Source organism: Octodon degus, unplaced genomic scaffold (genome assembly GCF_000260255.1).
Source record: "Octodon degus isolate 3935 unplaced genomic scaffold, OctDeg1.0 scaffold00035, whole genome shotgun sequence".
Taxonomy (NCBI): Eukaryota; Metazoa; Chordata; class Mammalia; order Rodentia; family Octodontidae; genus Octodon; species Octodon degus.
Genome location: NW_004524611.1, coordinates 14,714,662 through 14,728,939, shown reverse-complemented (window position 1 = coordinate 14,728,939; position 14,278 = coordinate 14,714,662). Strand labels below are relative to the sequence as shown.

Here is a 14,278-nt window from a genome sequence, read left to right as displayed (position 1 = left end):
TTGAATGCTTTGTGTACCTCCAAGGGCCTTGAGTCACCATCTCTGCTCTCTGTACATGCTAACTAAACTGTCTTAGGCAGGACTCAACACCATGCAGAAAAATTAAACCACACAGATGCAATTGTGTTTAGCTTTTAAAATGTGTACATTTCCTGTTTTGATTGTCCCAGACCTGAAGGCCACTAACTCCTTCAAAGCAAGGTTTTTGTATAATTTATCTTGTTATCAATATCTAATACAAAGTGCATAACACAAAGTGCTTTAAAAGTATGGGAGTGAAGCTAGATGTGGTGGCACATGCCTCTAATGTCAGCACTGTGGGAGGCTCAAGCAGAAAGATCAAAAGTTCTAGCTCAGCCTGAACAAATTAACCACTTGGCTGGGAAGATAGCTCAGCAGTCTAAGCACCTGCCTGGCAAGTGTGAAGACCCGAGTTCAATCCCTGGTACCACATACCATGCTGGCCCCAGAATCCTGGCATGCTGTGGCAGCCCCAAAACCAGGCATGGTGATGCATACTTGTAATCCCAGAGCTGAGGAGGTTGAAATAGGACGATCACTACAAGTCTGAACTGCATAGTGAGACCTTAAATCCAGTAAATAAATTTTTTTAAAAACTGAGCCGAGGATGTAGCTCAGTATGAAGGCCCTGGGTTTAATCCCTGGTATCTTGAAAGAAAGAGAAGGAGGAAAGGAAGTGAAGAGGAAGGGGGTGGAGGGGTGGGGAGGGGAGAAGAGAAGAGAAAGAGAATAATAGTGTGAAGAAATATAGGAAGGCAGGCAAGCAGCCTATGGAGGTTGTGAGCAAGCAGAAGGGCAGGTGGAAACATGGAGGCTTCACAGTCCTACTCAATTCCCACTGACTCCATTCTAAGGAACTTGGAGCCCATCAAACTGCCTGGTTCCTTGCCTATATGGGACATAGCTTCCCCTAGGGCTGTTGGGAGATTGACTTTCACGACACAGTATCCTCAGCTCGGTATCCACTAGTGGTAGGAAACTTGTGTGGCCTTCCTCCCTGATCATGCTGTGGACTTCCATGACTTATTGTTGTTTTTGAGGTTTGTGCATGTTGATACATGGATTGCAGAGAAACTGTCCCAAAGGCAGGCCTGTCACTCTGTACAAGCACTACTCAGCCAAACAGGTGGTCCCATAGGATGTGTAATGTCTGGGTCATTCCTGGCTGTGTACCTCTGGGCACTGTCTTTTCTGTGTAAGATAAGGGCCAGGCTGTGCTTGGCAGAAATGGTGACAAGTGCCCACATTCCCTCCCGAAAGCCTTCACATTGCTCCTGCACACAGCAAACGCCCAGTAGACATCAGCATTGATGGTAGCTACTGTTATGGATGATGATAAAGTATGTTTCTTCACATCTTCTCCCTCCTCACCCCACTGCCACCTCCCAGACCTCTCTGCCCATCCCCTTAACACTTAAATCTTCTCCTAAATTGCACTCAAACCTGCATCTCTCATCATTCTGGTCCCCCAATCCCTCCTAGTTCCCTATCACCTCTCACCTGGACTCTGCAATAGCCCTTTCAATACCTGCTGTCCATATTAATGGTGTGTCCTAATAGAATAACAAACTTACTTGCTTTCTTACTGCTGGCATTTTTTTTTTTTTCAAGTCCTGGGAATTGAACCCAGAACCTTCATCCTGAGCTATATCCCAAGCCCTTTTTTAAATTTTCTTATCTTTAGACAGAGTCTCACTAAGGTACCCAGGCTGGACTTGAATCTTTGATCCTCCTACTCAGCCTCTTACTGTTGAAAATTGAAGTCTACAGTTCTTCAAACATAATGCAAATGGTTATGCAGGGTCTCACTAAGCACCCACATTCTCATATCTCAGCTTTAATCTTAACTTTGGGTCATAACTACATTTTTAAAGGAAATAAGGCATTAAAGGTAGAGTTGATATGGGTATAGTGGTCTATACCTGTAATCAGCTATTTGGAAGGCTGAGGCAAGAGGATCACAAATTTAAGACTCTCCTAGGCAGCTTAGTGAGACCCTGTCTCGAAAAGGGCTGAGGATATAGCTCAGTAGCAAAGCTGGGTTTAATCTCCAGCACCACAAAAAAAAAGTAGAGTTGTACCTTTTCTGTAACTTCAGTTCCAGTAGAAGTAAACTTCAGTCTGTCTTGCACTGGCTACTTTTTATTCCTATGCTGACTTACTAACTTTACCACTTACCTAAACAGCCACATACACACCAATGTGTGTAAACCTTTCCCCTCTGTCATGTGTTGTGCTACTGAGCTACACCTTGATTTTTGTGCCCTGCTTTGTGCCTTTGATGTTAACATAGATACCTCTAGTTCTGATGTCCTTGTTGTTGATAGCATATGGCTATTTAGTGAAGTTGCCACAGTCTGGATCCCCCATCTCCCAGGAATGGACACCATTGCCATATTTTACTGTTTTAGACAAGGCCTCAATAGGAGCTGCGAGGAATATTAGGGAGTTCAAGACCAGACTGAACTACACAGTAGGACCGTATCTCAAAATAAAGAAATCTCAGTGAGGTGAAGTTGCCCAGGCATGGCTTAAACTTAGGGTCTGCTTCAGCCTCCTAACATTCTGGGAGGTGTGCACCACCACACCCAACTTTAGTCTTTTTTTTTTTTTCAGAAATTGTGTTAAGCACTAGGTGGAGTGGCACACACCTGTAGTCCCAGCATGCAGGAGACTAAAGCAGGAGGATCACCACAAATTTTAGGCCAAACTTTGCTAGTGAGTTCAAGTCAACTTGAACTATGTGGTAAGACCCTATCTCAAAAACAGCAATAATAACGGGGCTGGTGAGATGGCTCAGTGGTCTAAAGCACCTACTTAGAACAAGCTAAGCTAAGCAAAAACACAGGGACCGCGGTTCAATCCCCCAGCACCACATGCCAGCCAGCCCCGCCCCCTGGTGGGCTGAGCTGGCCACACACACAAAATGAATGAATAAATAAATAAATAATTCTTAAAAAAAAAAAAAAACCAGCAATAATAAAATATTGTTACATGAATTTTGATCATGACAGAATAATTCCATCATCCCCTAAGTAATCCCTCATGGTGTTTTGTAAACAGTCTCTGCTGCTCATCCTTGGCAATCACTGTGCATTCTGTCCCCAGTCTTAGCCTTTCTAGAATGTTGCATGAACTATACCTGCAAGCTATGGCCTGTGAAGTCCATGGCCAGGATCTCAGGCACATGTTGGACACTGAAGACAGAATAGCAATAAATCACTAGACATTTATGTTGAGTGGAGATCTTTATATAAACAATATATTCAATACCTTTCAATACAGGATAATAACTATTTTAAAAATTAAGAAAGAAAAGTCAGGGGCCGGGGAGATGGCTCAGTGGAATAAGCGCTTCTCTGGCAAGCGCCAGAGCCTGAGTTCAATCCCTGGTTCTGCAAAAAAAAAAAAAAAAAAAAAGAAAGAAAAGTCAAATTCATACTGTACTTGCTTAGCATTAGCCATGTGGTAGATTGGGTCCTCATGATGAGCCTATCTGCAGCTGCCACCTGAGATCAGGTGATCCAGGAAGTCCAGTCATTGGGGTTGATACTGTAGGCCAATGGAGGTGTCCCCTCCTCCAGATACTTTGCTGTGTTTTTTTGTTTGTAATTAATTTTTTCAGTTACATGGGTTGCTTTCATCCAAAGGCTCCACTTGTTTTGTTTTGTTTTTTTTTTCAAGAAAGCAAATATGCTTCCTCTCTGTTGATTACATTCTTATTTGTCAAGAGTCATATAGACTACCACTGCCCTCCCTACCCTGAGCCCTACACAGGATATATTGACAGATAATCAACTGTCAGTGGTTCCTGGAAAGCACTCTTTTTCTTTTACAGTACCGGGGATTGAACCCTGGGCTTCACACTGAGCATTATCTCAGCCTTTTTTATTTTTTTTATTTTAGGATAGGATCCCACTAAGTTACCCAGGCTAGGCTCAAAGTTGCAGCCCTCCTGCCTCAGCCTCTCAGAGTGCTGAGATTACAAGCATGTGTACCCTTGTCCACCTCTAATTCTCCAAAGAATGCTCTCCAGTGTCTTGCTCTGAGTGTTGCGTTCAGCATACCTTTATTAGGTCCATTTGCTGACTCTTCTGTCTATGCATAGCCCAAAAGCACAGGTGATTCTGTATACTGGACTTGAGATTGGGGCAGCATCTCTGCATGCCCTCATCCATCCATGATTGAACTGCCTCCCAGGAGGTACCCTGACATTAGGCTGCCCCAGCAAATTGCCAGTGTGTCCCTTCCATGTGTTCCAGACAGTTCAGGGCCCAGACAGGGTTTTGGTCTTCTGGCTTTTCTCTTTGTCTGTGGTCACAATCGGGGGCTCCTTGAGTGAACCCTCCCCCAGCTCTTCCTTGGCTAAAAGGCATGTGAGCAGTGGATATGTAATGCCTGGGTGAAGGGACTTGTGGCCACTCTGCTCTTTGGTGAGATCTGCCCACACAGGCACTCACTCAGAACAAAACAGGGAGGCAAAAAAAGCAGCTGGCACCAAGTGGTTTATTAGCCAGGCAGCCATGATTTCGACCTTGCTGTGGGTTAAAGGACACAAACCTGAGAAGAAATCTGTTTATCATGTAGGGAATTCATGCCATCCTTGACAGTAGATGGTGAGGAAGATGGATGATCTGCCAAATTGGTCCCTCGCATGGGTGAATCAGGGCAAATTTACAGTATAATTCCTTTGCTGCTTCAGATACAAAAACAACATTTGCTGAGTTTTATATCCAGTTGTCTGTTGACCCGGGGGTGAACAGAGAGAAGAAATCTGATTTGTAGGATTCATATTGCCTTAAAGATTGATACGGACCATTTCTGCCTTTCACATTTGTCTCTTTTACATCTCTCATACACCAGTCTGGCTATTCTTTTAACCTGATTTTCCAAGCTGAGGACACACCTCATGCAATAGTGGGACTTTGTACCAGTGCAAGACCATAAAGGGGTTTATTGAGTTGAACTGCAGTTGTTTTATTTGGGGTTTTGCTTTTCTCAGTGTTCATATAAAATATTCCTTATATTTAGAATATATTTCTCACAGTTTGTAGTTCAAAATAGGTTATTATCCTAAATCTGAAATATCTATCAAAGCACACTTAGATACATAGTAAATGGAAATTAAATTCTTCTCCACTGTTACATTTTTCCCTTTAGCTGGATAACAGTATTTTGGAGCACCTACTAATGTACTGATGTTACCTAGGAACCTTCTAGGGTGTGAGGGAGCAACAAGAAAAAGATAATCCCAAAGATCTGCCCTCTGTGACTTATCATCTCCCTGCAGCTAGAACCTAGCACTCTGGAGCCCACATGAACACACTTGACCCTTATTCATGGCCTACAGGGTCTCACCATGTGCCAGCCTCAGTGGGAGTAGGAAGAGATTGTGCCTGGCACTGAGTTGAATCACAGGCACATTGGCCTTGTGAATGAGAACTCAGCGCCAGGTCACTACTCATTGCCCTCCTGGGCAGTCTTTCTCTAGTATTGGCAGTGAAGAAATAGCCAGAGATACCTCAAAAGCAGACTTAAGTGTGTCTTATGGTTTTGCAGTGATGCTGAAGACAGGACAGGGGTAATGCTCACTGACAGAAGACAGGGTAGAATTTCCTATTGTGCACTTACAGTGACCTCAGCAAGCAAAGGCACTTGTGAAACAAGGAGCCTGAGGATACCTGGTGGCCCACCTAATCCTCTTCCAGTGTCATTTACAGCATGGTGTAAATGATAAAAAAAAAAGAGCATAACCTTCCAAAATGACTTTTTTGCAGTGCCAGTGAGCCCCGAAGCTTGGTGCAGAGTACCCGCCTTGTCTTTAGTTCCCCCTCTCTTCTCTGGGGTTGGGTGCTGGGGACCCCTGTGGCATCCCAATGTTAATCAGTCCTGGGCCCTGAGCCCTGAGTCACACTGGGCCAGCCTGGGGCAGCAGCTAAGAACTCAGATTCAAGGGCCTTTATCACTGTGGTAATTATGCATCATAGGCAGTTGCAAATAATCTGCCCATTCTTTTTTATCTGGGATGGACAAAATAACTGTGCAAGTTATAATTTAGCCACACACCTTGTGAGTTATGAGAATTACGGGGTTTTCTTAAAAGAAATGGTGACACTGGTAATACATGATTAATATGACAGATTTTTTTTAATAGCATACTTTGATATTAAGCCTTCAGAAACCTTTTTTTTTTTCCAGAAACCTTCTATCTAATTCTCTAGTTGGCTTTTTTTCTTCCTAGTAGTGTTATTTTTGCTCATTTAACACAGAAAATTAGAGGTTACTCTCAGTCAAAAAAAAACAAAACAAACTATAAAACAATGCATGAAGATCCATAGAAGACCACACAGTCTCCTTTGGAACAGGCTGTTTAATTAGTATTTCCTAGAGAAGGAAAGTTGATATACATGGTGAAAGATAACTATTTTCATGTGTTTAATTACAGAAAGTACTCCAAAGACCTCTGCAAGCTGCAGCCCTGCCCCTGAGTCCCCAATGAGTTCCAGTGAATCTGTGAAGAGTTTGACTGAGCTGGTCCAGCAGCCCTGTCCTCCCATCGAGACCAATAAGGATGGCAAGCCACCAGAGCCCAGCGACCCACCAACTTTGGACTCCCAGCCCGCAACCCCACTGCCTCTCTCTGGGCACTCAGCCCTCAGCATCCAGGAACTTGTGGCTATGTCTCCAGAGCTGGACACTTACGGCATCACCAAGAGAGTCAAGGAGGTGCTGACAGATAACAACCTTGGTAGGTCCATCTCAGCTGCTAGGTCAGAAGCCAACAAGTCATTTCCTCTTTGAGATCTCAGAGTAAAGGGAGCTTCAGGCAGAGCCAGCCAAAAGGTTTAAGTTCTAGCCAAACTAGGCATGATGGTACATGCCTCTAACCCCTCTGGGAGGTTGAGGCAAGAGGATCCTAAGTTCAAAGCTAGCCTGGGCAATTTAGCACGGTCTTGCCTCAGAACAATAAAAAAGTTGGCACATATCTTAGCATGAAGGTCCTAAGTTCAATTCCAAATACCATCCCCCCAGGAGCCAGGAGATAGCTCAGCTGTCTAAGCACCTGCCTGGCAAGCACAAGGACCCAGGTTTGATTCCTGATACCACATACATGCCATCCCTGCCTCAGGCATGCTGAGCCAGCCACCAAAACTGGGCATGGGGGCCGGGGAGATGGCTCAGTGGAATAAGTGCTTCCCTGGCAAACGCAAGGACCTGAGTTCAATCTTGGTTCCACAAAAAAAAAAAAAAAAAAAAACTGGGCATGGTGGAACACACCTATAATCCCAGCTCTGTCTGAGCTGCATAGTAAGACCCTGTACCAAATACATAAATTAAAAAAAAAAAAAAATTCCACCCTCCCCAAAAATAAAATAGTTTCAGGTATGTCCAGCCTGTGGGCCACAAGTTGGACACACCTGCCTTGCCTATGTCACATTTAATGAAAGGGAACTGTGTTAGGCCACATATAAAATATATAACATAGTTAATATGTAAAACAAACAAAACTTCCTTTACTGTTTATATTTTTTATTGAAACTGGCACATTCAACGTACAGCCCATAAGTTAGACACACCTGCTCATTTCAGGCTTCTTATAAGGCTCATTTCAGACACTTCTTTATGGGCCAGATGTGGTGGATCACACATTCAAGCTCAGCCTAGGCAATTTAGTGACTTAGTGAAAAGCTTGTCTCAAAATAGAAGATGGACTGGGGGATCCAGTAGCTCATTAAAAGGTGCTGGGTTTAGTCCTTAGTGTTACAAAAAAAAGCAAATCCTGGGACTGGGCCATATCTCAGCAACAGAGCACTTGTTGAGCATGTATAAGACCCTGGTTCTATCCAGCACCGAAAAAAAAGAAAGAAGGCAACATTCTATAGCTGTGAACACTGAGGGATCATAAGGGAGCCACAGCCCTACAGGTCCATCCCAGCTCCCTCTGCACCTGTGCATGCCCCTGCTTAGGACCCCCATGAAGATAGGCTGTGGCCCAGAGCACATGAAGGGTATCAAGGCACAGCCAGCAGAGCTCTAGACCCATGGTGGGTACCAGCATTGGGCAGGACAGCTCAGCCTCACAGCATCCAGTGGCTTTGTAGAGAGGTCCAAGCAGCTCTGCTCTACTCATTGTACCTGGGTGTGGAACCCACTGCTTGCACACCTGTGCCCCCTCTGGGAGGCTGGGGTGATGGTGCCTGTGGCGGAGAGATGAGTAGTGGCAGTTCTGGCCCCTGGTGACCCTTCAGGATTAATATTATTGTTTCTACTGCCTCATGAAAATGGGCACCCCTAGAAGACAGTGTGTCAGGGCTGGAGAGATAGCTCTGCAGTCTAAGTGCCTGCCTGGCAAGCACAAGGACCTGGGACAGATCCCCAGTACCCCATGCCATGCTGGTCACAAACTCCTGGGCATGCCTGGCTGGCCACCGAAACCAGTTGTGGTGGCACATGCTTATTATCTCAGTGCTGGGGAGGCTGAGACAGGAAGATCACTATGAGTCTGAGCTGCATAGTGAGACCCTGTACCAAATAAAAAATAAACACATTATTTTTTTTTTGTTGTTTAATTTAGAAAACAATATGTCACCTTCCTGTGGTGTCACACCCAGGCTGTTTGCCTGGTATGTGCTATGTTGTCACTAGACAACAGTTGTGGCCCTAAGAGTGTTGTGGTATTTTGTCATTTCACACCACCATGGCCCCTGCAGTGCTGTATTGACCTTACAGGGCTGACCTGGGCAGAATGCAGCAGAGGGAAGCAGCCAGTCTCCAAGTCCTTGTGTCCTTATTTCCCGGGTGGACATATCAACATGAAGAACAGCATCTATGGCTGCAAGCCATGCTGAGACACCTGCAGAGGAACTGGAATTACCCAGGCCTTTGGGGCTGATGTGTCTGTTGTCCTTCCCAGGGAACAAAAAGGGAGTAGCAGAGTTCCCATAAAGCCTGCCTGATGACCTATAGCCTGGCTCAGGCCAACTTAATTTGGTTGAGGCCTCCCCCTGTATATACTTTGTGTAGTCCATTGTCCAAACCAGCACAGAAAAAGTAGTGTCAATGAATAAATTTTTAATTAAAAAAAGTATGTGTGGTAGCACATACCTGTAATCACACATGGATGGAGTGGCCACAGGGTCTCTTGTCAAAGGAAGTTGGCTATCTGTGCCTCAGGACACCATGCTCTGGATATCTCAGAGGCCTAACCACTGGCCTCTGGTCCCAGTCTCTGTTTTCACTTAATAAGTCCTGTTAATTCAAGCTCTTCCATTAGGTCTTTTGTGTTATCACAGATTCTTACAGCTTTAAAAGCAGTGGCCTGCTTCACCTACAGCACAGTGGCTCTCAGAGAATCAAGCCTTTCTTTTAAGCCTCCAATGAGCATTATAGACTCAGCGCTGCCATGCTCCTCACAGTCCAGTGCCCTCTGATCAACCCAGGAAGCAGGCTGCTTGCTCTGCCTGGAAGAAGAAAGGGTACCCAGGAAAGGGGTTTGATGCACTCAGAGCTGCACTCAGCAAAGTCAGCACAGACTAGAGGAGCAGCTTGAATTGGAAATGGCTCCCTTTCAACCACAGAGTGGGAAGCAGTTGCCTACTATTTCCTGCTGTGACCCTGGGTCAGGTGCCCTGTTTTCCCAGCAAGACCTGCAACCTTGCTAATCATAAAAGGACCACAGAGAGCCTCTGGTTAGGGGCTGCCTGGAGAGGTCTCCACATGCTTCTTCACCTCCAAACCTGCACTTAGGGATAAAACTGCCTCTGAGGAAAAACTTCATATGAAGTAATGCCATGCATGAATGTAATGCCACCTGCCTCCCCAGTAGGGCAGCTGACAGTCTGTCTAAAGAAGTATTTGGGAGCTGGGATGTGACTCAGTAGTAGAGCACCTGGCTAGCATGCAGGAGGCCCTGGGTTCATTTATCAGCATTGGGAGGGAAAAAAATGTTTCTACAAAAGGCTTGCTCTGATACAAGTCCCCAGTGGCCATATTCTAGATCATTCCAGCCCTGTGTTTGATTGTGTTTTGTTTGGGGTTTGTTTGTTTTTGAGACAGGGTCTCACTAAGCTCCTAAATTGCTCAGACGGGGTTCAAACATGGAATCCTCCTGCCTCAGCTTCCCAGAGTGCTGGAACTATAGACTTGTGTCTAATTTTACCCTCTCAGATCGCTGCCTCTCAGTGATTATTTCTTGGATCTGTCTTCTCAGGTCAGCGTTTATTTGGGGAGACAATCCTGGGGCTCACCCAAGGCTCTGTATCTGACCTCCTTGCCCGCCCAAAGCCCTGGCATAAGCTCAGCCTAAAGGGACGAGAGCCATTTGTCCGGATGCAGGTGTGGCTCAATGACCCCAACAATGTGGAGAAGCTGATGGACATGAAGCGGATGGAGAAGAAAGGTGAGTGTCCACTCTCTACCCAGAGGTATGCCTCTAAACTGACAGACCAAACATTTCCTTATGTCTTCCACACGGGGTCAGGGAAGACACTGATCCCTGACCAAGGCACTATGAGGCAGACAAAGGGTCTCAGATAGCATCAGCTGACATGAACCTTAGAGACCTGGGAAGATGCATCACTTACTGCCCAGCAGCTTGAATAGAAACATCTCTTAGTACTACAAGCAGAGCAGAGTGGCTGCTTGTTTGCTGTTGCTCATCCTCTACCATGTCATTGAGGTGTCATAGCATCTATTGTTCAGGTACCTGTGCAAGAGGCTTTCAAGTATTGCTGGAGAGCTCACTGAGAAATCCATTTAATCAGGTGTGGTTTGCACATGGATGTAATCCCAGCACTCGGGAGGCTGAAGCAGGAGGATCACCTCAAGCTCAAGACCAGCCTGGACTGCATAGTGAGACCCTGCCTCAAAAAACCGAAGGGGGGGTACAGCAATGCATTTAGCAGATCTGGAAACTCAGGTTCAGAGAGGTTAAAGGCTACCCCTCAGGTCACCCATCCCTCTTCCATTTAGTTTCTGGCCTCTTGGGGAGAAGCTATATAGGCACCTGGGTGCAGTCTCAACTGTAGCTGGTTTCCTTCCCATACCCTGTCAGCCATAGCACAGGAAAAAGTCCAAAGAGGTGGCTGGACATGGTGGCACACACCTATCATCCCAACACTTGGGAGGCTGACAAAGGAGGGTCACTGAGTTCAAGGCCAACTTGAACTAGAGTGAGCCCCTGTCTCAAAAACAGAAAGTCCAAAGGGGAAGCAACTCAATAGAGAAGAGCCATGTCTGCTAGATGACATGGTTTGTAGTTCCTGAATGCTGGTTCACTCCATAGGTCCCCTGGCCCCCCTCAGTGCCAGCTGTGACCACCCTCCCTGAGCAGCTCATGGAGAGGACTTAATGCAGAGTGACCATAGAAGTGGCCCTGCAGCCCAGTGGTTCTGCCTGTCCCTACCCTAGGACACCTGAGCTGATGGGTCAGAACCCAGGATATGGACTAGGAGAGTCTCTAGCCAAGCACATTGTTCTCACGCAAACCAGGAAAGGAGTCCAGAGCTGGAGTCCCCAGTGCCTGCTCCCTGGCTTGGGCCTTTTATAAAAGAAGGGGATCTCCCAGCTTCCTGTTTATCAGGTACTGTGCTGACACCTCACTTAATCCACACTGTTGTAGCCAGCATAGATGCTAGCTCCAGTAAAGATGCCCTGGGCCTTCAGAAACTGATCTGAAGCTGACATGACCAGAGCATGCATTAGCCACAGAAATTCCTGGCACCAAGCTGTGCTCTTACATATACTGAGGGCCTGCCATGCAGGGACCCTGGGCACAGTGTTACCCACTTGTGATAGGTCCAGTCAGTGACTTCCACCCATTGAAGGCCCTTTGCCCAGCTCTGGCTTGTCCCAGATGAGTTCATTGAGGCCCTGACACAAGCCTCAGCCCCTTGGGCAGCTCCATGCAGTGTCACAGACTTCATAGGCCTTGTGCCTTGTCATTTCCTAACTTTTGTACTGACTGTAGGAAGTTTCAAAGATAAACAAAAGAATTAGGAAGAATGGCACCAAGAATCCAATGTTCCCATTGCTGAGTTTCAAACAATGTCGGTCCCCTAGAGAGGCAGCAGTATCTACCACAGTGTGCTTGTGGTACACTGCTCACAGTGTACCTGCTCACAGTGCCAGAGAGCACCTGGCACCTCCAGAGCAGCCCATCCCTTCTGATACCCTAGATCACTGATAAAGGATCCTGTCCCACAGGCAGATTTGCAGAGACTTCCCAGTATGCTGTACTTCTTTCCACATGGGCTCTGGTGCCATCTTGTGTCACAGTAGTCACTATCTCTGCTGGGCCAGGCCTCCCAACATCCCAGGTCCCCTCTAACTTCCCATGTCCTCTGCTAACTGGAGAAGCCTTTGCAAGCTCCTTTAGTCACACCACAGGGGCTGGAACCCAATCTTTCCCTCAGCTCCTAGGCAGCCCTCTGTGGGAAGGAGGGTCTCAGCACCAGGCAGTCTAGTTCCTTTGTCTGGTCTTAGACTAGACTATAGAACCATATTCATTTTCCCTTGGGGAGATTGGCCTTCTTGACTGTTTCCTAGTTCTAAAAATAAAATGACAAGTAAGTAATTTTGTATCCTAAATTCCTACCTTTGAAAATGATAATAAAAATGCTAACTTCTATAGGTCACAAGGCTTTTCATTCACTTTTTCTCTACTCTGCCATCTACTTTTCTGTTCCTATTATGAGGGGTCCTTGAACACACTGTCTGTGCATTCTGTGTTATGCATCTGTACACATTCACATGGCACAGTGCCTTGGTGGCCCAGGATTGGCTCTTGCAATCTAGCCTGCTCCCTAACGTGGTTAGAGACCTGAGTGTGTGACTGCCAGCTCTCTGTGGCTCCCAGAGACATTGACTGAGGCTACTCCCATGCTGCAGCCCTGTAGGGCCAGGATTGGACCTGACCACCACCAGACAGGACAGCAGCCCTGCCCCAGCAGACTTAGATCAGACCTCAGTCCCCTCATCTACCTGCTACATGACCCCAAATGAAACCTTGGGGATAATGGCCCGGAGCCTCCTGGAGCATGACTAAGGACTTACTGGTTAACGTCAGCTGAAGTTGCTGATACAATGCTAGGGGCTCGTTTTGCCTCTTGCCCCTTCAGTTTAAGCTCACTGTGTTATATGTTCCATCTCTCAAAGGAGCTGGTAAGAAATTTCTTTTTCAACTGATCCAGGAATTTCAGACCATATTCCCAATTCAGCTCATTAGGAATTGCAGTGAGGAGCATTCCTCTGTGAAAGCAGCCCATGGCTTTGGACTTGAAGCCTGGTAGGCAACAGCAGTGTACCCTAGAGCCTGAGCTCCAGCAGACCCTATCCCTGTGTCTTCAGGCGGGTCCCCAGGCAGCAGCACTCCCCCAGCCCCCATATCTCTGAACATTGTCATACCTCTACCACCTTTTTCTCCACCCCTGACTGCAGGAAAAGGACATGTAAGCCACAGGCCTTTGCTATGGTCCTTCCAATACCTCCAAGCAGGCCACGTGTTTCCCACAGGCCAGGACCTTACCCCAGACTGTTCTCCCTGGTCAGCACCCCATTGTCTGGAAGTGCCCCAACAGACTGAACTTTGTCATATCCCCTTTCTGCCTCCTCCATCCACCAGACCCTTGCTCTGCGTCCACACCAACCTCTGCCTACCCAGAACACTTGACAGAAACATTCAGCCTTCTGTCCCTGAGTTGTATTCTCTGAACCTGACTCTCACCCCATACTACTCTACCACCTGCATCTTAGACTTAGGTACTGACCTCCCTGACCATTGTACCTTGGCATTCCACTTCATTCCACCTTACCTAGGACAACCCTAGGCTCTTGACAGCACCCAGACCTCAGCAGCCCCTGACACCATAGCCTAGCCCTGCCTGCCCTCTCTGCCCATATGCCCTTTCCTGGCACCCCACACCACAGCCACACTTTCATCCTGTGGGTGTGGTGCTCCTGTCTCCCACATCTTGCCACTCTTTCCATTCATGCCCCAGCCATTCTTTACCCATCCTCTTGGACTCCTTGGTCCATGCTGCCTGGGCTGGTGCTGCCTCCATTTGGTACCTCCAGCTTCTGTGGAGCCCCTAGTACTACGCCTCAGTCCTGACCAGCCCTCCCTATATCATACCCCAAGACTTCTCTCAGATTCCTTCCTCCCACCTTCTTGCATCATAAAGACAGGGAAGCAGTGGCCCTGCCTCCCTCCAGCCCCATTCCCACTTAGGATCCATCCTCACATACCATGACCCAGCTT

General features: G+C 46.8%; 1 protein-coding gene across 11 annotated transcripts in view; it reads left to right on the top strand.

The window, feature by feature from the left end:
• Nucleotides 1-14,278, top strand: part of Cux1 (cut like homeobox 1) — a 394,563-nt gene that overhangs the window by 349,283 nt on the left and 31,002 nt on the right. For 7 of the 11 annotated variants that reach the window (XM_023714405.1, XM_023714402.1, XM_023714406.1 and 4 more), the window contains 2 exons: nt 6,467-6,769; nt 10,232-10,420. The exons of the other annotated variants lie outside the window; for them this stretch is intronic. In XM_023714405.1, the coding sequence (XP_023570173.1) occupies nt 6,467-6,769; nt 10,232-10,420 (492 nt within the window). The remainder of the gene's footprint in view (nt 1-6,466; nt 6,770-10,231; nt 10,421-14,278) is intronic. 11 annotated transcript variants of the gene reach the window in all.